General features: G+C 45.5%; 1 protein-coding gene across 1 annotated transcript in view; it reads left to right on the top strand.

Moving 5' to 3' along the window:
• Positions 1-24,998, top strand: part of LOC138259338 (RAS guanyl-releasing protein 4-like) — a 289,402-nt gene that overhangs the window by 142,852 nt on the left and 121,552 nt on the right. Inside the window, exons 9-11 of the mRNA XM_069206978.1 lie at positions 15,691-15,966; positions 20,727-20,807; positions 21,868-21,960. Coding sequence (XP_069063079.1) covers positions 15,691-15,966; positions 20,727-20,807; positions 21,868-21,960 — 450 coding nt within the window. The remainder of the gene's footprint in view (positions 1-15,690; positions 15,967-20,726; positions 20,808-21,867; positions 21,961-24,998) is intronic.

Genomic DNA, 24,998 nt, shown 5'->3' with positions numbered 1-24,998 from the left:
CTCTCAATTGTGGATAATCATTTGTAAACAATAGAATGTCAACTCTACTCCACGGGACATGAACAAAATTTCACCCTGGAATCTCTCTCATTGGTAAAATTTTCACTGGATCTTTATCCCGCTGCACGTTTGCAGCCAGCTCCACAGAATCCCTTTTTCCTTTGTTGCTTTTCTTTACCCATCTGCCTTCCCACTTGTCTAGGGCTCCCCAAGTCTTGGCACTTTGAAGCAATTCCTTAAGGTGTGCCTTCTTTCCAGCAAAGCTCATGTGTTCAAAATCTGTAGCCTCAAAATCTAATCTGTAACTCCCTTTTCAAATGCTTTGTTTTCTCTATTTCTATGCCTTAGTTCTCTGCCAAGTCTATAAATTTCTGATGCACATTGCTCACTTCCCTCGTAATCTTTGGACACAAATATATCAATTCTGCCTCTATGTAGAATTCTAACCTGTTCACCCCCATAGTTCCCTCAATGAGTTCACCTGCTTCCATGCTTAGGCTGGCATAATTCAAACACTCCTCTCCTTAAGGAGCACTCTGCTGAGTATTCAGCATGTCTAACCATTCAGTCAACTGCTGAGCTGTCAATCCTTGTAGCAAAAGTTTACTTGCTTGGACTGGTGGCACCTGCTGTGCAACTACATTCAGGGTCTGCGGTGTCAACAATTTCAAACTCTGGCTATCGTTTGGCCCTGCCATAGCATCTGGAAGTGCTACAAATGGACTAAGGTCTAACAATGATCTTGATCCGTCAAAGGTCTGTCCCACAGGAGAGACTATTCAAGCACTTTCATTATGTCCTCCTCTCATTATACTCTGGGACATGGTTCTCTGTTCACCTACAGTAGTTTTCTTCTGTGCAAATAAGGGTACGGCTGGACCAGCAGTAATAGGTAGCGATATATAGTATCCGGGGCTGTTCTGGCACTTACACTCTGTGGGAGAGTAACTCCCATATTCTGATTCATCATCGGAGTCATATCTGACTGTGTCCCTGTTACTGGAGTGACTCTTTGCATTACCTGCGGCTGCACTTGGGGCAGTAAAAGTGGAGTTGGTTCAGTTTGAACAAACATCGGTCTCGGGAAAACCTGTTCTGTAGGCACAATTAAATTCAAAGTTGTTTCTATAATGGGCAGATCAGGATAAGTTTTCTGGACCTGGGGCGATTGCATCTGATTTTGCACTACAGGGGTAGTAGGCAAATTAAGACCACTCTGCATCGCATTCTGTGCCAGGCTAGAATTAATCTGAATTGGACCCATTGTCCCATTAACCTGTGTCGGGGCTGTAGGATCAGCACTGGTACTTGGACCACTCTCATGTGCTGTATATGGTGGTGGGCAATTTCTCAATAACTGCATAATAAATTCATCATCATTTGATTCCTCCTCCACCATTGAAGACTTTCTAGCTTCCTTACTTTCGGACGGATTTCTGTTAGTCTTCCAAGTAGCTCTCCTTCCGTCCTTCTCATTATCCTGCGTAATTGCCGGAAACAACTTGATTCCGTGCAAAGTCTCCATCCTCCAAACTCTCTGATCCCTGCCCCATCTAGCCTTTGTTAAAGTATTTTCTGCCTTTCTCATCCTCCTCTAGAATTTCTGTTGCTGTTGCTGTCTGGCTACTAGATCCCAAATCGCTAATGCCTCAAACTGTGTGGTCTCGGAAGGGGCTTCGATTCATATAGCACCATCCTTAAATGCTCTAAAACCCTCAAATTGAACGTCCCATTTGTAGGAAATGCTAAGTTCCCATCCTTCTCTGTCAATTTGCACCATTGTTTTAGCCAAATACATGGCACACCTCCCTTCTCTTTCCTTACAATGTAAGCTGGTGTACCTTCTGGTGGTGTAGCCTCCCTTAAAGCACTCTTGAAAGCTTTGAAAAATGTCATCCTTTCAACCTTTTTGTTATACAAAATCAAATCAAGATGTGACTTTTAATCCCAAGATTCCTTCCACCTACTTTTTCATCTAATTGCCTCTCACGGACGGCTGCCAATCCGTGAGTGGCCCTTCTCACTTACCGACCTATCCCAGAGCAGCTCCAATGACATCACACTCACACGTACTGCGGCTGACAAAGTCTTGCGGCTTGTCCTCCCAAACTCCAATTGACACAAAACTAATGCAAAAATTGCAAGCACAATTAAAAACCAAAAACCAAATCTGCTGGTTTACTACAGGAAAGGTAACACAATCACTTCAAAAACCTTACAGATTTTTCACTGACTGCTCTCGCTCTAACAGCTACTCCTTCTTTCTCGGTCTCCCAGATTCGCAAGCAAAATTCAACCCGCAAATTTTACTCTCAGCTGGTCAATGGGTCTGTCCTGGTGCATATAGGACTCGCCAAATCTCAGTCTAAATTTTATTTCACTCACTTTGACTCACACTCTAACTTGTTGACCACGATCAACCTACTACATCAGACAGATTACAAAATAAAACTAAGGGGGTCATTCTAACTCTGGCGGGCGGCGGAGGCCGCCCGCCAGAGTTCCCCCCTCCGAAATACCGCACCGCGGTCAGTAGACCGCGGAGGGTATTCTAAGTTTTTCCCTGGGCTGGCGGGTGGTCGCCAAAAGACCGCCCGCCAGCCCAGGGAAAAACTCCCTTCCCACGAGGATGCCGGCTCGTAATCGAGCCGGCGGAGTGGGAAGGTGCGACGGGTGCTGTTGCACCCGTCGCGTATTTCACTGTCTGCTAAGCAGACAGTGAAATACTTGTAGGGGCCCTCTTACGGGGGCCCCTGCAGTGCCCATGCCAGTGGCATGGGCACTGCAGGGGCCCCCAGGGGCCCCGCGACCCCCCCTACCGCCATCCGGTTCCCGGCGGGCGGACCGCCGGGAACTGGATGGCGGTAGGGGGGGTCGGAATCCCCTCGGCGGCGCAGCTAGCTGCGCCGCCTTGGAGGATTCCAAAGGGCGGCGGTACACTGGCGGGAGACCGCCAGTGTTGCCGGTCCGACCGCGGCTTTACCGCCGCAGTCGGAATGCCCTTGGGAGCACCGCCGGCCTGTCGGCGGTGCTCCCGCCGACCCTGGCCCCGGCGGTCTTAGACCGCCGGGGTCAGAATGACCCCCTAAGTGTCTCATACACTTTTCAATATACTCCAGAGTCTTAGACCACGCATGGTCCGTACTTCAACAACCACGTGGACAATTTGTGAGCACAAAGCGACACACACATATGAAGTTCGATGACTTCCCTACTCTCACACTGCAGAGTATGCACACTCCTTCTACAACTTAATTTGGAGTATGCAAACTCCCTAAACCCTCAAAAACCCCACAGTTCACCTGCGATTTGCATAAGAAGTGCAAGCGCAACCTACGTCATTCATACTGTCACTAGAACGCTGAGAACCTCCTCAAACAACCATTAGCAGGATCCAGGATTCTGGAAAGTCATTTCTGGACTTCAGGATACATTTTCTCTCCAATTAGCATCATTGAAAAACAAAATCCAAATCTCAATAATAATGAACCTTCACCTCTGTTACTATCTCTGTACAACTATCATGGGCTGTTAAGGAGACAAACCTTCACCTCTCTTTACCAACACTGTTAGCACCTGTTACCCTGTACCGGACGTCTATGATAAGCTCTTCAGGAGACTAACCATTACCTCTGCTACCATCTCTGTTAGCGCATCGGACCTTAATAAGTAAACTTACAAGAGGACGCAAATAGGTCGATGAACCCTTTGACTCGCAATTAAGATGATCTAATTATAGCTCCAGTACATGCAAATCAATAACCAATGCACATCAATAATCACCAAAAATCAATAACAGTAATAATCAATGGAGTCAGTAACTGTCACGCACCATTATCTTTTAGTCATGAATAACCACACCTTTTAGTAAAAGTTAGAATATTTATTTCCTTATATTAACAGTGCTAAGGTCATGAAGATTAATCTCAAATTCAAATGAAACACATTCAGAAACAATACTGGCTGTCCAAAGTGGCAGAAGAAACATAATCTAATCAAAGCTTGAACCAAAACACTTTCTAAGGTTATGGTACAAATGAATAACAAGCATTTGCAATGCAACGGGTCTCGCTTTTGCTTATGTTAGAGCTGATAGCGTTGTAAACTCCTAACCCGACTTTTCACCTATTGGCAAAAGTGCATTTATGTACGTAACCTGAAAAAGTGCAATTAACTATGTAAAGCGCTCGACTTCTGCCAAGCGAACTCGCGCTAGTAAATTAGAGAAAAAGTAGTCCACCAGCCGGACAGAAAACAGCGAGCCTCGCATGTTTTCTGTACTTGGTCGATGCGCTCGAGGAGGGCTAGCCACCAGAAAAGGCATGATGTATGCATGCCTTCGACTAATGAAAGCAAGCAGAATTTATTAGGCAAGCCCACGAACCAATGAAAAACAGACGTGACGTCGACAGGGCTCTGAGCCCTTTTCTAAACACTAAAGCTTCTCGCTGCGATACGCATGCGCGAGCGCCTGCAACGCAGGCTCGGCCCTAAAAAAGGCAACTGCGTCAAAGTAATTACATACATTCAAATTCAGCAGATAAATTCATCAAGGATCATTACCTATTAGCACAATTTGATTAGTTAGGATCATTAACTATCATCAGATTAGCATCAGTATGTTGGGCTTCATGCAAAACAATTTAGTAACACCAATTATGAAAAACATCTAACAATGGCTGTACCAAAACAGTGCAGTTGGTACCTAGAAAGGAAAAGCAAATATGCTATCAGGACATCAGTCGATCAGCAAAGCATCAGGATTCAGCATCAAAGTACAGAAAACACAAATTCTTTAAGAATTAAACTTAAGCACTTCTCTTGGCAAGACGCACAAGAAAATATTGACCTTTCGGCCAGCAAGAAAAATGGGCAATGAACCGGTCTTCTCCCTGTGCAGTGTTGTTAAATTAAAACGACTAAAACTATTTACCAAAACCCCATTGGTCAGTCAATCGCATGTTCACACTTCGTCGAATAAAACTAAAACTCCAAATCAATGAATTCTATTATTACTCCGTTCACATGTCTTTGATTGGATGTGCTGCAATGTCCTCATCATTCGGCTTGTCAGGTAACAATATTGTTGCAGCTTCCACTCCGGTAAGTATCTCCATTGTTCTTCTCCTGAGAAAGTCAGTCTCACACACATCACACACAAAATGTTACATTAGCAAGAACAGCATCTTCTAGCGTTCGGTTCTCATGACAACCTTCAGTTATGAGCACATTTAAACAATGCAAAATCACAGTTTAACTCTCTAGGACAGCCATTTATTAAACGTTAAGAAATAAAGCTTTGACATGAGGCCTGGCAAGTAGGCCAAGACCTTCGCTAAGCTAAGGCCTACAATTAATAAAGCTAGAACATAATGCATAACCCTTAATATGAAATATTGCTATATTAGACAAACATTAGACAAACATATATTCAACATTTCAACATATTAAACTACTAATAAACTACTAATAAGTACACTTTGTGAACATTGGCGGCCACTCTTCGTAATCACATTTTTAAATGCGTGCATTATTTTTCTATAGTATTATTTTTTCTATACAAACCCCTTATTCAGAATACATGAACACTCATTAATAATTTTTATTAATACACCTGCGCTAGCACCTGCATGAACATGCACAGAAAAAGCCAAACCAATTGGGTTTGTCATTGCTTTACTTTATGATAATAACTTGTTGGTGCTAACTCTGGGTTATATTATTCACTTTTTGCATTCGTCTTTTGCATATAATAAGTACAACCTGGAAATTACTTTAGGAAGAGGTAGTGTGGTAGTTTCTCTTGGGCAGTAAGGGGGACCACAGACGTGGCAGGTCTGCAAGTTACTCCATAGCTAATCATGTCAAAGGCGACTGCTTGGGTTGAAGTTTAACATGGTATTACTGAATTGTTACTCACAGTTACTGGGTTAAATTGACCCGCAACTTTTTTCCCATTCGCTTTGGTGTAGAAATCGATTGTGAAATAAAAACCTCAAATCTGGTAAATAGAACATACCATATCTAGCAGCCCATCTGAGTTTTTGAGAACATATTCCTGATGGATTTTGGCATATAATATATGCAAATATCTATTTTTAAACTCTGGCTTTACTATATTGATCCAAATTTAGGGCCAGTTTATTAATAATTTCGGAGAGAATAGGCTGGAAATTGTATGTAGATTGATGAGGTTGAAATAACAAATCCGCGGTCAGACCTGCACATTCTACCACGAAAAACACTGGATAAAGGTCCTGTGGAATACACTTTCGTGCCATGCTGCTTTCCAGGATGCGCCAGAGAGCAGTCTTGCAAAGTGTAAAATGCTTACTTAGGTTTAGGGGATTTGTAGGTCTCCCATGAGCTTTAGATGATTTCAAGAGACAGGCATATTTGTCAAAGTTCCTAAATTATTCAGAGAAAAACAGCGCCATACTATATACGTATCTGCCAGGGTATTTTAAATCCTTTTAGGAGGTCGTAAGCAAATTAGTACATCCCCTTAGCCACTTAAGGGCCCATTTCTAGTTGGGTGTAGCAATGTCCAAAGTGAGACTGCGCCACTCGATTCAAAGTTTTTCCTGGTGTGTACACAATTCATGAACATTGTCTGTGGAAAGGGTATATGATGCACAGGTGCTAAATGTGTCCAGCAGCATAATGCTGCTTCCTGTGTTTGGTGTTGCTATGTGGTACACACAGTGTGGAGCCTGCGTTGACGATGAAGTCACTTCCTGTGAGGCAATTTCCTGTGATGGCTTTGAAGTAGCAGTAAAGGCGTTGCAACATCGCTTTTCACGGTGTCTGGTCATTTCAGTTCTTGTGAACTGTAAAAAAAAAAAAAAAAAAAAAAAAGCTAAATCATGATTGCATCTGAGAATTTTGAAACCGTGCTTTCCGAGATCAACCAATTGCCCTAAGTGTTTAGGTCAGATAAGAGGATATACTTAACGTGCTTAGGTTTGTGGGTACAATTTTATGCGTCAAAATTTTATGTGATAGAAACACATTGTGGTATGTACAAGCAGGGTCGGATTGGGATCATAGTTGGGCCCTTGCACTCCCAAAAAAGGCCCACGTCCCCTGATCGTCCCTTTCATGGCTCGCCATCTGGTTAGGCTCATTGGAATCCAGTTATTTTATTCGTTTTTTTTTGGTAGTTGTTAGAAATGGGGTCTTTGGTTGACAGTCAGGTTACCCCCTGTTCAAGCAAGGACCCTCACTCTAGTTAGGATAAAAGAGAATCACCCTCAGCTAACCCCTGCTTACCCCCTTGGTAGCTTGGCAGAGCAGTAGGCTTAACCTCAGAGTGCTGGGCGTAAAGTATTTGTACCAACACACACAGTAACTTAATGAAAACACTACAAAATGACACAACACCAGTTTAGAAAAATAGGAAATATTTATCTAGACAAAACAAGACCAAAACGACAAAAATCCAACATACACAAGTCAAGTTATGATTTTTTAAAGGTTTAAAATAAAAAGAGTCTTTAGGTAGTTGTAACACCACACTAGCGCTGCTAGCGTGAAAATGTACCTGGTTTGCGGCAAAAATAACCCCGCACAGGCGGTGTGCGTCGAAAATAACCCTGCACGGGTATATGCGTCGAAAACAGCTCGGCTCGGCGAGGCGCGTCGAAAAAGCCAGCCACGCGACGGTCCGAAGTCCCGCGGCGCTGGTTGCGATCTCTCAGCCTTCGTCAGCGATGCTGCGCGTCGTTTCTCCTGCTCCGGGCGTCGATTCTCCGGTCGCGTTTCCAGCGGCGTCGTTTCTCAGCTGCGGAGCCGGCGTCGCGTCGTTTTCTCAGCCGCGATCGGATTCGCGTCGATCTTTTCTCCGCACGGTGCTCGGTGCGTGTATTTTTGTCCTTAGGCTGCCAGCCTCTCCTTTCAGGGTCCCAGGAACTGGAAGGGCACCACAGAGCAGAGTAGGGGTCTCTCCAGAGACTCCAGGTGCTGGCAGGAAGAAGTCTTTGCTATCCCTGAGACTTCAACAACAGGAGGCAAGCTCTACATCAAGCCCTTGGAGATTTCTTCTTCAAGATGGAAGGCACACAAAGTCCAGTCTTTGCCCTCTTACTCAGGCAGAAGCAGCACTGCAGGAAAGCTCCACAAAGCACAGTCACAGGCAGGGCAGCACTTGTTCCTCAGCGATCAGCTCTTCTCCAGGCAGAGGTTCCCCTTGATTCCAGAAGTGTTTCTCAAGTTTGTAAGTTTGGATGCCCTTCTTATACCCATTTTAGACTTTGAAGTCACCTTCCTTCAAAGGGGACTCACACCTTCTTGTGAAATCCTGCCTTGCCCAGGCAAGGCCTCAGACACACACCAGGGGGCTGGAGACAGCATTGTCAGAGGCAGGCACAGTCCTTTCAGATGAGAGTGACCACTCCACCCCTCCCTCCTAGCAGAGATGGCTAATCAGGAATGCAGATCACACCCCAGCTCCCTTTGTGTCACTGTCTGGTGTGAGGTGAAAAACAACCCCACTGTCAACTGACCCAGACAGGGAATCCACAAACAAGGCAGAGTCACAGAATGGTTTAAGCAAGAAAATGCTCACTTTCTAAAAGTGGCATTTCCAAACTCACAATCTCAAAATCAACTTTACTAAAAGATGCATTTTTAAATTGTGAGTTCAGGGATCCCAAACTCCACCTGTCCATCTCTTCTCTAGGGGAATCTACACTTTAATCATATTTAAAGGTAGCCCCCATATTATCCTATGAGAGAGACAGACCTTGCAACAGTGAAAACGAAATTGGCAGTATTTCACTGTCAGGACATATAAACCACATTACTATATGTCCTACCTTATCCATACACTGCACCCTGCCCTTGGGGCTACCTAGGGCATACCTTAGGGGTGCCTTACATGTAAGGAAAGGGAAGGTTTAGGCCTGGCAAGTGGGTACACTTGCCAAGTCGAATTTACAGTGTAAGAATACACACACAGACACTGCAGTGGCAGGTCTGAGACATGATTACAGAGCTACTTATGTGGGTGGCACAAACAGTGCTGCAGGCCCACTAGTAGCATTTGATTTACAGGCCCTGGCACCTCTAGTGCACCTTACTAGGGACTTACTAGTAAATCAAATATGCCAATCATGGATAAACCACTTACATACAATTTAAACAGGAGAGCATATGCACTTTAGCACTGGTTAGCAGTGGTAAAGTGCTCAGAGTTGAAAAGCCAACAGCAACATGTCAGAAAAATATAGGAGGCAGGAGGCAAAAAAGTCTGGGGATGACCCTGCAAAAGCAAAAGTCCAACACGACCCCCTACCAGCCTAAAGCCAGGGGAGAACAATCAATACCTTGATGTACTTCCCTGATTGGGGCGATAGAACAGGGACCCAGGCCCACAACAGCAGGGGCATGCTCCAGTTCTACGCCTTCCTGACTCCAGTTGGATCCCTCTGTCCATACTCTCAGGGCCCACTAAGCTAACCCATGGGGAACCCTTCTCCACATCTACAGACACCATCTGTGCAACACCTAACTTTACTTTGCTCACAGATGTATTGCAATGGGCAGATAGTACCACCAGGGCCAACACAATGGTGTTGCCCACTCCACCCCTGGGGTGTGACTCTCGTCCTTCCCCCCCCAGGGGCAACTCTGTCCACCAGGACAGCAAGCCACAGTGGCCCCAGACAACTGTCAGGGATGAGAGCCCGACCTCAGGCCTCTCTAACCACTGTGACTGTGGAGAGTGGGGGGTGGTAGCCCCAGGTGCCTGGCACCCTTTGACCACTCTCTCTTCCACCAGGTCAGGGATGACAACCTGACCCTGGTCCTCCCCTCTGGGGCTCTGTACCCTCCCTGCAGAAGCGGCACCCCCAGAGTCAAAAACTGTCAGGGTGCTTGTAGAAGCAGTCCTGCACAATTCTTCCATCAGTGCAGGGATGTTAACCCGCAACTGATCCTCCAACCTGGGGTCTGTACCTTCAGGTTGGACCAGGGCCAGGGGTGAGGCTTCCCTCCCCCTGCCCTCTCTTCTGGGGTCCTGAACCACCCAACTAGGAGCGGCTCCCCCAGAAGACAACATGGTAGGGGCACTGTTAGCAGTAGCCCCTTCCTCCAGGTCAGGGGGGACACCCTTAACCTGGCCTCCCAACCCAGGGCCTGTACCCACAGACTGGATCACTGCCTGGCAACCCAGGACTTCCTGGGGGGCATACCTACCCCCTACCAGGTCAGAGTTTACCCTCTGAACCTGGTCATCCAACCCAGGGTCACCACCCTGCGGTTGAACCACTGCCTGGCACACCAGGACTTCCTGGGGAGCACACTTACCCCCCATCAGGTCAGAGTTTACCCCCTGAACCTGATTATTCAACCCAGAGTCACCACCCTGCGGTTGAACCATTGCCTGGCACACCAGGACTTCCAGGGGGGCACACTTACCCCCCTCAAGGGACACACTGTCCCGAAGGGCCACACAAGAGTCTGGCTGGCGCAGGTCTCCTGACCTCTGCCCCTCTGACAGAGTCTGGATTCCCCCCAACCCAGAAATGGTCTCACCAAGGTCATTCATGGGGGGCTCTGCTCTCAGAGCTGACCCCTGACCCTCCAGGTTCTCCACTGGGGTCCGCAACCCCCTCTCAACCCTCTGTCTGGACTTCTGCACCCCCTCACTAGGAGTGGTACTGCCAGACACCAGAACTGGTGGGACGCTGGCTACAGCCGCCCCCCCAAGTTCTCCTGACACTGTGGGGTCTCCCTCAACAGATGGCCCTATGGTACAGGCTAGGCTACCCTCCTGGTGTTCCCGCAGGGAACCCTCCAGGACCTGGGACCGGATCTCGGGCACCTTGGGCCTCAACCCATCCCCATTCCCTCTCCTCTGAGACTGGACATGGGGTCCCTCACCCATCCCACTACACTGGGACCTACCTGGGACACTACTATCCTTCCCTACCTCACCTGGTTGGGAACTACCTAGACCACTCCTCTCAGGAGCACCCCCAAATGCCTCTTCAGACTCTCGGGTACTCACCCAGCAGTCTGCCTCCATTGTAAGCTCCCTGGGGTCAGAGAACTCACACTCCACCTGGTGTTGGCATAGCTCGGGAAAATAAGGACTAGACATATGCTCTCCAGCAATTACATCACTCAGCCCCTCACATGAATTAACCAAAGTACCCTTCACCCAGCCATCCAGTGACTCTGCTTTGAAAAAGCACCCCACATCACCCTCCTGAGACTGGTGAGACAGTACCTGACTGTCCCTGACACTCAACCCACACTCTTCTGGGATGTTTTCACACTCCATAACCAGGACTTCTACCTGGGGGGAACCCCTCTCCCTGTCACTCTCAACTAGAGTCAGTAGAGTGTCCCTCCCACCAGTAGGAATATGACTCCCCATGCCAGTTCCCCAATCCACCTCAGAGACCCTGTGCATCACTGGAGCTACCTCATACCCCTGAACCTCCTGGCGTGTGTTAACTCCCTCCTTCAAGTAGGGCACCACCTCTCTGGGCATGTGTACTTCTGCAGCATCACTGGATATATAATTGTTGCTGCCACCATTCCAGCTGGACTCAGCCCTCATGACTTCCAGCTCTTTCAATTTAAGCTCGTAAGCATAAATCATTTTTTTAATCTCTAAGTCCCTCCTCCTTTCTGCCAGGACTAAGGCTTTCTTCTCCTCGGCCCTCTTAAGCTCTTCCAGACTCCGGATTCGAGCTAGGAGCCTATCATCTCTTTCTGTTCCCTCCTCAGGGCCACTGCCCTCCTCTTTGGAGTAGTCCTCCTCCTCAGAGTAGTTATCCTCCTCAGACTCATTTGGTGGTGTTGCCTGACAACGTTTCAATTCATCCTGAAACAGGGCTGACTCAAGATCCTCCCTTCTGGATTCCTTGTTCACAGCCAGTCCCCTTTCCATGCAGAATGCTTTAAGCTGCCACTTTTTATACATAGATAGGTGCCAGAAATTGACTTCCATTTCTGCAAAGGCTTCACAACCAAAAAACAAAGTCCAAAAATATCATCAATACTTCCAGGAGGACATCAGAGAACAAAAAGCAGAATCACAAGACAAGTAGTATGTGGTCACGTAGTGGTCTGAGATCAAAACAGTAGTGTACACTTAATCACTGTATGTCAAGTACAAACACAAGTCCAATCCCGACCGCTGGTCACCAATGTTAGAAATGGGGTCTTTGGTTGACAGTCAGGTTACCCCCTGTTCAAGCAAGGACCCTCACTCTAGTTAGGATAAAAGAGAATCACCCTCAGCTAACCCCTGCTTACCCCCTTGGTAGCTTGGCAGAGCAGTAGGCTTAACCTCAGAGTGCTGGGCGTAAAGTATTTGTACCAACACACACAGTAACTTAATGAAAACACTACAAAATGACACAACACCAGTTTAGAAAAATAGGAAATATTTATCTAGACAAAACAAGACCAAAACGACAAAAATCCAACATACACAAGTCAAGTTATGATTTTTTAAAGGTTTAAAATAAAAAGAGTCTTTAGGTAGTTGTAACACCACACTAGCGCTGCTAGCGTGAAAATGTACCTGGTTTGCGGCAAAAATAACCCCGCACAGGCGGTGTGCGTCGAAAATAACCCTGCACGGGTATATGCGTCGAAAACAGCTCGGCTCGGCGAGGCGCGTCGAAAAAGCCAGCCACGCGACGGTCCGAAGTCCCGCGGCGCTGGTTGCGATCTCTCAGCCTTCGTCAGCGATGCTGCGCGTCGTTTCTCCTGCTCCGGGCGTCGATTCTCCGGTCGCGTTTCCAGCGGCGTCGTTTCTCAGCTGCGGAGCCGGCGTCGCGTCGTTTTCTCAGCCGCGATCGGATTCGCGTCGATCTTTTCTCCGCACGGTGCTCGGTGCGTGTATTTTTGTCCTTAGGCTGCCAGCCTCTCCTTTCAGGGTCCCAGGAACTGGAAGGGCACCACAGAGCAGAGTAGGGGTCTCTCCAGAGACTCCAGGTGCTGGCAGGAAGAAGTCTTTGCTATCCCTGAGACTTCAACAACAGGAGGCAAGCTCTACATCAAGCCCTTGGAGATTTCTTCTTCAAGATGGAAGGCACACAAAGTCCAGTCTTTGCCCTCTTACTCAGGCAGAAGCAGCACTGCAGGAAAGCTCCACAAAGCACAGTCACAGGCAGGGCAGCACTTGTTCCTCAGCGATCAGCTCTTCTCCAGGCAGAGGTTCCCCTTGATTCCAGAAGTGTTTCTCAAGTTTGTAAGTTTGGATGCCCTTCTTATACCCATTTTAGACTTTGAAGTCACCTTCCTTCAAAGGGGACTCACACCTTCTTGTGAAATCCTGCCTTGCCCAGGCAAGGCCTCAGACACACACCAGGGGGCTGGAGACAGCATTGTCAGAGGCAGGCACAGTCCTTTCAGATGAGAGTGACCACTCCACCCCTCCCTCCTAGCAGAGATGGCTAATCAGGAATGCAGATCACACCCCAGCTCCCTTTGTGTCACTGTCTGGTGTGAGGTGAAAAACAACCCCACTGTCAACTGACCCAGACAGGGAATCCACAAACAAGGCAGAGTCACAGAATGGTTTAAGCAAGAAAATGCTCACTTTCTAAAAGTGGCATTTCCAAACTCACAATCTCAAAATCAACTTTACTAAAAGATGCATTTTTAAATTGTGAGTTCAGGGATCCCAAACTCCACCTGTCCATCTCTTCTCTAGGGGAATCTACACTTTAATCATATTTAAAGGTAGCCCCCATATTATCCTATGAGAGAGACAGACCTTGCAACAGTGAAAACGAAATTGGCAGTATTTCACTGTCAGGACATATAAACCACATTACTATATGTCCTACCTTATCCATACACTGCACCCTGCCCTTGGGGCTACCTAGGGCATACCTTAGGGGTGCCTTACATGTAAGGAAAGGGAAGGTTTAGGCCTGGCAAGTGGGTACACTTGCCAAGTCGAATTTACAGTGTAAGAATACACACACAGACACTGCAGTGGCAGGTCTGAGACATGATTACAGAGCTACTTATGTGGGTGGCACAAACAGTGCTGCAGGCCCACTAGTAGCATTTGATTTACAGGCCCTGGCACCTCTAGTGCACCTTACTAGGGACTTACTAGTAAATCAAATATGCCAATCATGGATAAACCACTTACATACAATTTAAACAGGAGAGCATATGCACTTTAGCACTGGTTAGCAGTGGTAAAGTGCTCAGAGTTGAAAAGCCAACAGCAACATGTCAGAAAAATATAGGAGGCAGGAGGCAAAAAAGTCTGGGGATGACCCTGCAAAAGCAAAAGTCCAACAGTAGTTATATATAGCGTGAACTCGGGCCAAAGGCCCTAAAGCAATGTACATCAGCACCATTTACATTATACAAGATCAAATTAATTTTTATTTTCGGTGTGGCTATTAAGTGATTTGCCTAGTATCACAGTATGTTGAACTGACCCTGTGACTCTAACCTAGTTCCAACATCTGCAGCTCTGACTATAGTGCTACAACCAAACGTATACAACCCCCTGCTTCCCGCCACCCCCAACAAGGCCTAAAAGACACTTGGGCTGAGGTGACAACACCTGGCCCCTATCATGGCTACTACTCTTACCCCCTCCCCAGCCCACTATAGCCTCAGGGCAATGACCTGGGGAGGGAGGTGTCAAAAAACCACACTGCTGCTGCTCCAGAGAGGCTTAGGTGAGAATGGCCCAAAGGCACAAAATCATGTGGCCCCAAGGCCCCTGCATACTTCCACCCTCCCCACACCCACCGTGGCCTAAAGGTGATGACACTGCTTCTAGGAGGGCAGGCCGTGCGAGGCAGGGGGCCAAGGTGAGAATGCCCCAAAAGCTAAAGTAATACCTGGTTCCCAGACTCAGTTTACAGCATAGCAAGGGAGTGTCCATTATACTGGCATCACATTAAAGTGGTCTGGTAGGGACTGGGAAAGAAAGTAATTTTCTTGGGCAGGTTTACAGAGGCCCTAAAACTAAAAAAACAGCCCACTGGTGACCCTGAGGCACCGGCCCATCGACAAATGCCCGCATTCCCAATTCGACCCTGTCTACAAGCAATCAACTGTGACCCATCTACACAAACTTTGGAAGAGCTGTGTGGTGTGTAGACTAACCCAGGGATTTTTATACTTTCCATCACACATTACAGTGGATGGTTTTGTCCTAATTTCTCCTCTCAGCATACTCATTAAGGTTTATGCCACAGGTGTAGTTTTACTGGTCTAGCACAGGGTCGGACTTGGACTCAAAACAGGCATTGACACTAAAATAAAAGTGGCTGCTATTAGTGAATTAAATAGCTTTAAAAAAGTGTCTTTTGTTTCCAAATTGAGGCAGTTTTGAACTTGTAAAAACTCGCTGTATAGGTTTTGTTTTGCAAAGTATGGAGGATTGCATGGGTTTGAGCTTGCTGTTGGAAATTTGTTTTAATATCCTGGAAATCAACAATAAAAACCAGCCCATCAGACCATGCAGCAGTCCCACAAAACCATACAAATGGCCCACATGCTGATCTATCAGACCAGCCTTTCGGGCACTGCCTGATTGGTTCATAGGGCAGTTTGGTCCTGGTCTTGCATTAGCTGTCTGTGTCACAGTAGATACCAAGCATTGGCTCATTTCAGTTAACCATAGTGAATGGTGTTAAGAAAAAAACATAAGGCCTCAAATACTGAGCCTGGTCTTCTCTCCCACTGTAGACACTTAACGAGATGACAGAGCTACTCTCCTCTAGCAGTAACTACAGCACCTACCGACGAGTATACAGCGAGTGTACGGGATTCAAGATCCCTATAGTGGGCGTGCATTTGAAGGACTTGGTGTCTCTGAATGAGGCGTTACCCAGCTTCTTGGAGGACAACAAGATCAACCTGAGCAAGCTCCAGAGTTTGTACCACCAGATCCTGGACCTTCAGCAGCTGCAGCAGGCGGAGGCGCCCTTTGCATTCAACAAGGATGTGGTTCACCTTCTGACGGTAGGCAGAGTTACGTTTTACAATCTTTGACCTCAGTTGGAGCATCCACAAGGGTATCAACTTGGATGCTGCTAGGAGAATTAACTGCTGCTTTCACATAATCTTTTCGGCTTAGAACAGTTTTATTTGACACTTTTTTGCCTTTCTATCCTGTGATAAAATATGCAATTGCTGTGATACAGTGTGATTGAGTATAAAGGCAGCTACATTTTGCAGCATTTATTGTTGGTCACTATGGAGTGGGACTTGCTTTGAACCAGAACAGAAAGAAGGTACTTTTCCTTAATGAATGCCGCACTGAACTCCTTTGGTGATCTTATCTTGAAGACTGTGTAGTGTAACTATGCCAAAAATGGCCAAAATGCTAACACATCTTTCCTCTCAATAATAGACAAGGGACCCTGTTGGCCATTCTGGAAGCATTCTGTGGCCTGTCTGCTCCCATCCCCCTTATACAAATTACACTGTGCATGAAAACCCCACCACTAATTAAGGCGAATCAGTGGATTCACCTGCGCAGCTTTCAGCCATTTCCTTAACGGGGGCATAATTATAGGCGGTGAATCAGGTGCACTGACAATGGGGCCCAAAGGACTAAGGTCCCAGTGAACCTTAAATATAGCTGTATTGTACTAAATAACTGGCTGTTAGGAGCTCGTTTTCCTTGATTGCACAAGGGCCCTTGGCACCATTGTTATCCCTCTTTCACCTTCAGTTGTTGCATCTCGGGGCCTATGGAAGCATCTCTAGTAGTATCCCTAGTAATGCAGAGTTAGAACAACCCCATACTGTCACTAACTCTATGGTATGGGAAATGCACAGCAGCTCCTTTACCAAGGACTCATCCCTGTGCAACAAAAGACTGCTAGAAATGGGGTTCCTGGTTGGCTAGGGCAGGCACCTCAGCCAGGCATGGCCCACCACTCTAGTCAGGACACGAGAGATACACACCCAAGATAACCCCTGCTTACTCCATCAGTAGTTTTGACACGCGCAGTCAGGCTTATCCCAGAGGCAATGTGTAATGCATTTGACCGACACACACCCAACACCAGTTAGGCAGTAAATACATAACAAAGAAAACTCCACAACGAGTTATATGAAAATAAACTGTATGGTACGAAACCTCATTACACCAAACACAACATGCATCGGTAACATCCAAGTAATTGTCAGATTATCATTTACTTTGTAAACTATTTGCCCTGTCCTTTTAAACATTCTCTCACCTTACTAAACCCTTCACAAATTCACTCCCTCGCAATACCTAAGCCCCTAGATTAAGACAGTTGTTATTACCTGCTAATCAAGTAGCCAGTGATGGAAAGTTTAAAGGTTTCCAGGTACAGGTCAGTCTCACTTTTAAGCACAGGTGCTCAACAAACTGATATGGAACCTCTCCATAAGCACATTACAGGACCCTGTCCAAATAGTATTTTGATGGCTCTATTTGCTTGAGACTGCTCTCACCTATGAAGCCAACATAATTACCTCTGCAGCCCACCACAGGTACCAGCATTGCGTTCTCATACGTCATATCCTCTATGTAGCCTTTAACACAGTTGATCACCCTCCTCTATTGCCCACATTTTCTCCTCTTGTCCTGGACCTGAGAGCAATGTCTTTCATTCAGGCACTGAAGAAAGCCCCGAAGAGCAGATGCTTGGCAAAGGAAGTCCACTATCTGGATCTGCGTGCATCCTTTAAGACTGATGAAGGCCTATTCCCACATCTGCAAAATATTTTATGTTTTGGCTCCTTTAACGTAACCATTGACTAACTCATTGTAATTGATGTGCAACACGGATTTATTAATCAGCGCTTGTTTGAGGGAGCAAAGTAAGTAGTATTGACTTTAACTCTGATTTGGGGTCTAGCCAAGTCGACAGCTGACTCAGTGAATTTTCAACTTGTAATAAAAATACATTTCTCAGGTGTCTCCACATTCGGAAATGATAGGGATGGTGTGGTCCCTGAGGGAGCAGTGAAAGATAATGCACCTTAGATTTGTAATATGTGGGTGGAGAGAGGTAAGAATATAAGCAGAGCTTAGTTAGCAAGGCTTGAAATTTTGCAGTTAGACATTCTCTTAAAGTCTCTTTTATTTTCTGCTAAGTAATTGTTGGAAATGGCCTCTCTGAAGGGTCACCCCAAACCTTTTGCCTTCCTCCTTTTTCTGGCCTCATTTGTGCTGGCTTTAGAACTCTGGACACTTTTACCACTGCTAACCAGTGCTAAAGTGCATGTGCCCTCTCCCTAAAAACATGGTAACATTGGCTCATACCCAATTGGCATATTTAATTTACTTGTAAGTCCCTAGTAAAGTGCACTACATGTGCCCGGGCCTGTATATTAAATGCTACTAGTGGGCCTGCAGCACTGATTATGCCACCCACATAAGTAGCCCCTTAACCATGTCTTAGGCCTGCCATTGCAAGTCCTGTGTGTGCGGTTCCACTGCCATTTCCCCTTGGTATCTAAAAGTATTTGCCAAGCCTTAAACTCCCCTTTTTCTACATACAACTCACCGGTACGATAGGCCCTAGGTAATCCATAGGGCAGGGTGCTATGTAGAGAAAATGCAGGAGATGTACATATGTGTTTTATATGTCCTAGCAGTGAAAGACTCCTACATTTGTTTTCCACTACTGTGAGGCCTGCTCTTTTCATAGACTAGCATTAGGTCTGCCCTCATATACTTTTTGAGTGGTAAATTCTGATCTGAAAGGGGTAACCAGGTCATATTTAGTGTGGCCAGAATGGTAATGAAACTCCTGCTTACTGGTGAGGTTGGATTTTATTACTATTTTAGAAATACCACTTTGAGAAAGTGAGCATTTCTCTGTACTTAAAACCATCTGTGCCATACAGCCTGTCTCCAATCAATGTCTGGTCTGTGTTGGTTGACAGTTCCCTTGTGCATTTCACCCAGATAACCACAAACACAGGACACTCAGTCACACCTGCATTCATCTGCATATTGAATGGGTCTTCCTGGGCAGGACGGATGGAGGCCCTGACACTTACATTTCAAAGGATCAGTGGCCTGCCCTCACACAATGGACAGACAGGATTGAACTGAAAGGGGAACTTGTGCACTTCAAAACCACTCTTTGAAGTCTCCCCCACTTCAAAGGCATTTTTGGGTATATAAACTGGGTCTCTGACTCCAGCAGACACTTCTGGACCTACACCTGCACCCTGTCAGAGGAGCTGCCTGGCTGCCCAAAGGACTCATCTGGACCTCATTGCTGAGAAGGACTGCTGCCCTTCTGTTGCCCTGCTGGCTTCTGACTGTGTTGAGAAGGACTCTCCCTTCTCCAAAAGTGCTCTCCAATGGCTTGGTTTGAGCTTGCCTCCTGTTTTCTGAAGTCTCAGGTCCAAAGAGACTTCATCTCTTCAGGAAACTCCTTCTGCGTCAAAAATCGATGCACTGCCTGCTGAAATTGATGAGAAGCCTGCATTGCGACCAAAGAATCGCCTCACAGCCGACCGGAACGATGCAGCCCTACTTCTTGAGTGGAAATTTGACCAGCGCCTGCCTTGTGATGGAAAATTAGGTGCATCGCCTACCGGATCGACGCAGCGCCCGTGCCTTCTTCCGTCGCATCAAGGATTTTCCTCACACCATCCCTGGGTGTCAAAATACCCTGCATCGCAGTGAGGAACCAAGACTATGTGCCAAAAAATGACACAAACTCCTTGCAGCGTGGAAAGAAACAATACATCTTCTGTGCCGCCTTGGAAAGTTCGACATCCCACCTTATTTTTCCATGCATTTCCTCCTCTGCGATCTCCGTGTGTCGTTATTTTTTAAGCATACCAGGTACTGTGTGGAACAAAGAGACAACTGTTTATTTCTGAGGATTAAGACTCCTTTGAAGCTTTCAAAAGTTATATTTCAACTTGTACTTATTGAATCTTTGTCGTTTTTACCTTATTTTATTCAGATAAATGTTATTTATTTTTTCTAAACCTGTGTGGTGTATTTTTGTGGTGTTTTCACTGTGTTACTGTATTATTTATTGCACAAATAATTTACACATTGCATTCTAAGTTAAGCCTGACTGTTCAGTGCCAAGCTACCAGTGAGTGGCCATAGGATGATTTGGACTGTGTGTGACTTACCCTAAGATTGTGGTCCCTACTTGGACAAAGGTGGATACCCCTGCCAACTAGAGACCCCATTTCTAACAGTAATTATTTTAGATCCTTGCATAACTTTTGTAGAAGTTGGTACCCTAGATGAAAAATTAAATGGCTTAATATGGGATCTAACTATTTGGGAGCGTGCTCTGTTTTTGCTTTGGTCATCTTCTTGTTGGCTAACAGATTTATTGCAGTCTAATTGGTAGATTTCTATTGATACTTTATCAACCATTGGAGAGAGAGGTATTTTGCTTTCAAAATCTGCCTTTGACATTGCGCTCAGCTTCTTTCACTCCTTTGTGAGCCAGAGCATCATGGGTCGGTTGCTAGACGTTGTGGACCAGTGAAATATCAAGCATCACAGAGGGCATGGATTGATTATTGAGCTAAAGGAAAGGATAATCTACAGGCCATGGCTTCTTAGTTTAACCATGTCAATAAAGCAATTTTAATTTCTTCTGATTGCCTGCTGCAGCCCTTATTTATAGGCAACAATCTGTTTTAGTGGTTGGTTTCCACTTGGAAAGTGGACAGGGAATATTGAGTGACAGGTGGTTGCACTGGATTAGCCTACGCTGACAAACTAATTATCAAATGTCTTGTATTTTCAGCTGTCCCTGGACCTATTCTACACAGAAGATGAAATTTACCAGTTGTCGTACTCTCGAGAGGCCAAAAATCCACGGACCTTGGTAAGAAAAGGGGAATGCATGAAGGAGGCGGGCTTGGTTGGATGGAGGTGGGGGCTATACTTAAACTTCCATAGCCAAGGGCTCATCTTATTTTAGAGTATTTTAACTGTAACTTCTCCTATGGTTACCAGCGTATAAACAAATGTGTTACTTTTAGCAAAGCGTTCTTGTCGTTGCTCGTTATTTGAGCTGTACGGATAATTACTTAGCCTTTCCATATCCTCAAGAGATGTGAATGTACAAAAGATCTGGTGTACTGTACTAACACCAGTTCACTGAAAAAAAAAAATTACAACTCTTATGGTGGCCCTCGAAGGTGAATAGGCACATTTGTGCTGGTTATTTACAGTACAAATCAGGTCCACTCTTGTTGGGCCTCTTATAGCAAATGGGCTCGCTCAAGATGTCCCTCTGTTATGAGAAAACTATATTATATATGTGATTCATTAAAACGCGTGATTTGGCAAAATGATAGACTCTCCAAACTGATTGAACAGACACGTTATTCATTATGAGCAGATAGGCGAATATTAGTGAGGAGCAGATTCATGTGCTTCTTGAAGGGCAATGCATTGACTCTAGCATGGTTTTATTGTAAGGCAGAAACAGTCATTGCGTCTCTCCCTAGAAACGAATTCAAACTACCAATGCATCATCCCGACTGAATCAATTAATTTGAGTGAATGCAAAGCCATAGCACATTTTTAAATTTTGGATGAATAAATGGCCCATTCTTTGTACTGTCTAAGGTAAGTGGACATGTCCATTGTGACACCGTATGTTAAACTAAGTATAACATTCTACATTTCTTTTTAAAGTGAGTGGGTTTTACGTGTTTTTGTCTTTTTTGGAGTTAATAGGAGTATTCCTTGAGTTCCATTTGAGGTGAGGGAGTGTATCCCTGTAAGGAATGTAAAGGGCATGTTTTTGTGACTTTCTAAAGGAAGTCGTGTCAGGTTTAGTATGCGAGTCTGTGGTGACTTTAGAATCATTACAGCCTTAAGCCACACTGCGGCATATTTTGAAAATGTGTTCCAAAATGTCTCTCTTCTGTTTCTAGCCTTCAACCCCTCATAAGCCCCCAGAGGTGGTGGTAGAGTGGCCCCCGTCTGACCACGGCACTGTTATCAAGCATGTGCAACAGATGGTGGATGTAAGTACAGCACGCAGTGCACTTGCTGTTTAGCTTTTACTTGTACCATGACAGAATTTTAAAGAGCTTTGCTGCAAGCCATTAGAGGAATTTACACAGAAAAGGTGAGAAAATACAACAATGTATGGCATGTACTTGTTCTAATTTCAGCTTGAGTTATACTTCAACCTATACGCGAACAATTTTTTTCTTGGTTGTGCACTATTGCATCTTTTCCTGTTGCTATATTCGCGCCTAGTTTAATTGTACTTGTGACCATTACTTCACATTGGACTGAATTACTGCCACACAGAGCTTTAGTGCTGTCTAGCAAAGTTAATTTATTAAATCCTGCAATTAAGGTTTGTAATGTAGGCGGCCTACAAGCTACCGTGGCTGGATCATCCTGACTTAAAAGTAACAAACAATAAACCAATCCTTGTTTATAATGCTTGGAAAACGCAAACTGTGTCCAGTTATCAACGTTTCAACCTGTGTTTAATTGTGAACCAAAACAGAGTGGTCGGTATTTTTTTGATTAAACTAATTATGGGCAGAAACCTTAGTTGTTCAATCATTATAGCTTATTGCTACTTGATAATAAAACTATTGTTTAAGTCAGCCTGCCATTGTTTAACTGTAGCAGAAGGTGGTCTATAAAATAGCTGATTATTAGTCAGCATCTTCCAGCCAGACCTTTGCCATGGAAATCGCCTTTAGAACGTGACCAATTATCATTGGTGTGTGCTTAGAGTGCGATCATGTTTGGAGATTTAGGGCCAGATTTACAAGGCCCTAACGCCTCTTGGTGCCACATTAGAATATTTTTTATACACTTTCATGGCGTTAAGGAGGCCATTCTCCTTTGCCATATTTACAACGTGGCACAATGGTTGTATTGTGCCACTTTGCGCCCCTTGCGCCACATTATGCTGTGCCAGGCATAATGTATGCAAGGAGGGCGTTCCCCCATAGGGAGGCCCATAGAAATAGTGCAGTGAAATTTACAGCATTTCACTGTGCCATTTTTAGCGTCATTTTCTATGCCTGCTCAGAGCAGGCATTCAAATGACGTGACCATTTCTTTCAATGGGCCTCCCTTTACTTTTCAGGATTAGCGCCACAATTTATGGCACTAATCCTGCAAAGTACCACTATAGCATCATAAATTTTGACACTATTGTCCTAATGTGCGTCATGGTGCCCCGTATTGTAAAAACGACGCACACTTGGTGTCGTTAGGGGGGCACAAGAAAAGTGGCCCATCACAGCTGATGCGCCACTTTCTTATAAATCTGTCCCTTATTCTTTTAGCTCTCATAGGACAGGACCTTGGACAATTCTGTCGAGCCCTAGGATGTTTTGAGCTCCGTTCCAGCTCTGAATGGATTGTGCACTGTTCTCGCCATTTGAAGTAAGTTTCAAAACTGCCTCTGCGATACACAGATCTGGGGTAAATGAAACAGGTGAAATAAGGACAACAGGTCTAAATAAGTCAGGGAAGTAAAGATTCCTGATGACTGCATGGCAACCACAGATTTTGGATAAGAAATTGGCTGAAAAAGAGGGAGAGGAAAATAAATGTGTGTATATTGAGCAAACAGACAACAGGAGAAATTAAAGGAGAGAAAGGCACAGAGGGTGGTAGTGTGAAAAAGAGACGAGGAGAGGTACCCCACTTGGAAGGAGTGGTCAGTCATGACAGTGATAAGCAATAGGACATGGAGGAGCAGCACTACAGCAGCACATCACACACATTTGGCCTCATCATGAGTGACCTGGTAAATGGGCTGGTATTTACCTGTGCCCGGAGCTACTGACTGGGAATACTAGCACATCTGAACGTGGACAAAATCTGGACAATTACGAAAATCAGTTACGAAATGAGGAATCACCTGATAAATCAATAGTTCCAGGTTTGATTCCACTGATAATTCTTTACTTTGACCTGGGAACTCATGTGAAGGTTTTGGCTGCTTTCAACAGCTGAAACCTGTGGACAAAAGTAAAGTAATCTGTTGTGTTTGTTGTCGCTCCTAATTCTGATGGAGCTGCTAAATGCTTTTCTTGCCCCCACTGGAATTAAGTGCCCATCAATAAGGAGACCAGAGAACATTTTTCACCATATCACATTGGTCACACATATATGCACACATATGTGTAGATGGGACTGCATCCTTGACCACTTTGACATTTTTATTTTACCAATACAATAATGCAGAGGGCCATTTAGGAAGTGCAAATTAAAAATATATATGTGCGCAGCAGCGTCGATACAAAAAAACATTGACAAAGTCAATAGAGCTTAACTTGCCTTTTAAAGACAAGGCCAATTTGATTTACTAAAACTTGTTATTGATGTTAATCAGAAGTGGGCGGCGCACGGCAGAGCAGGCGGGCGAGAGAAATAAAAATAATAAAAATAAAAACTTACCTCGTTCCTCGCCACGCCCGCGCTGCTCCTTCCCCGTCTTCCCGCTGCAGGCACAGGCTCCCAGCCTGCCCTGCAGCCAATCCTGACACTGCTCAAAGCAGCGTCCAGATTGGCTGGGTGCTCCTAGCAAGGGTGCTCCCAGGCAGACTGGGAGCCTGTGCAGGATCTCTGTGTTGCCGGGCTGGAGACAGCCTTCTGCACATGTATGTTTAGCTTGCCCGAGATGGCCAGCCAAACATACATTCGCTGTGGGGGGTGGGGGGAGAGTGCTGAGCACTCCCCCTCACCTGCTCGTCACCCCTGTGGCCCCAACCCTTCAAAAGAAAAGGATAATAAAATGTATTATCCTTTTCTTTCCAAGGTTTGCAGCTGCCGGTGCGTGGGGGGAGGGGGTGGGCGATGCTCCTCCACCCTAAAGGAGGAGCCGCCCCTGATGTTATTTCGTTTAGCCATGACACTGATAAATTTTTCACCCTCTGCAAGTTTGCTTTCGCTTTTTTAAAAACATGATATACTTTTTTTAATCATATTATCTTGCTGTATTTATGCCACAATACTAATTGATATCTCTGCTCATTTGACCTAGTTTTTGCTGAGGACACAACCACAGACACCTAGATATGAG

The sequence above is a fragment of the Pleurodeles waltl genome, chromosome 9 (genome assembly GCF_031143425.1).
Source record: "Pleurodeles waltl isolate 20211129_DDA chromosome 9, aPleWal1.hap1.20221129, whole genome shotgun sequence".
NCBI lineage: Eukaryota > Metazoa > Chordata > Amphibia > Caudata > Salamandridae > Pleurodeles > Pleurodeles waltl.
Note: the sequence above shows the minus strand (reverse complement) of the source record. Positions and strands in the feature narration are given on the sequence as shown.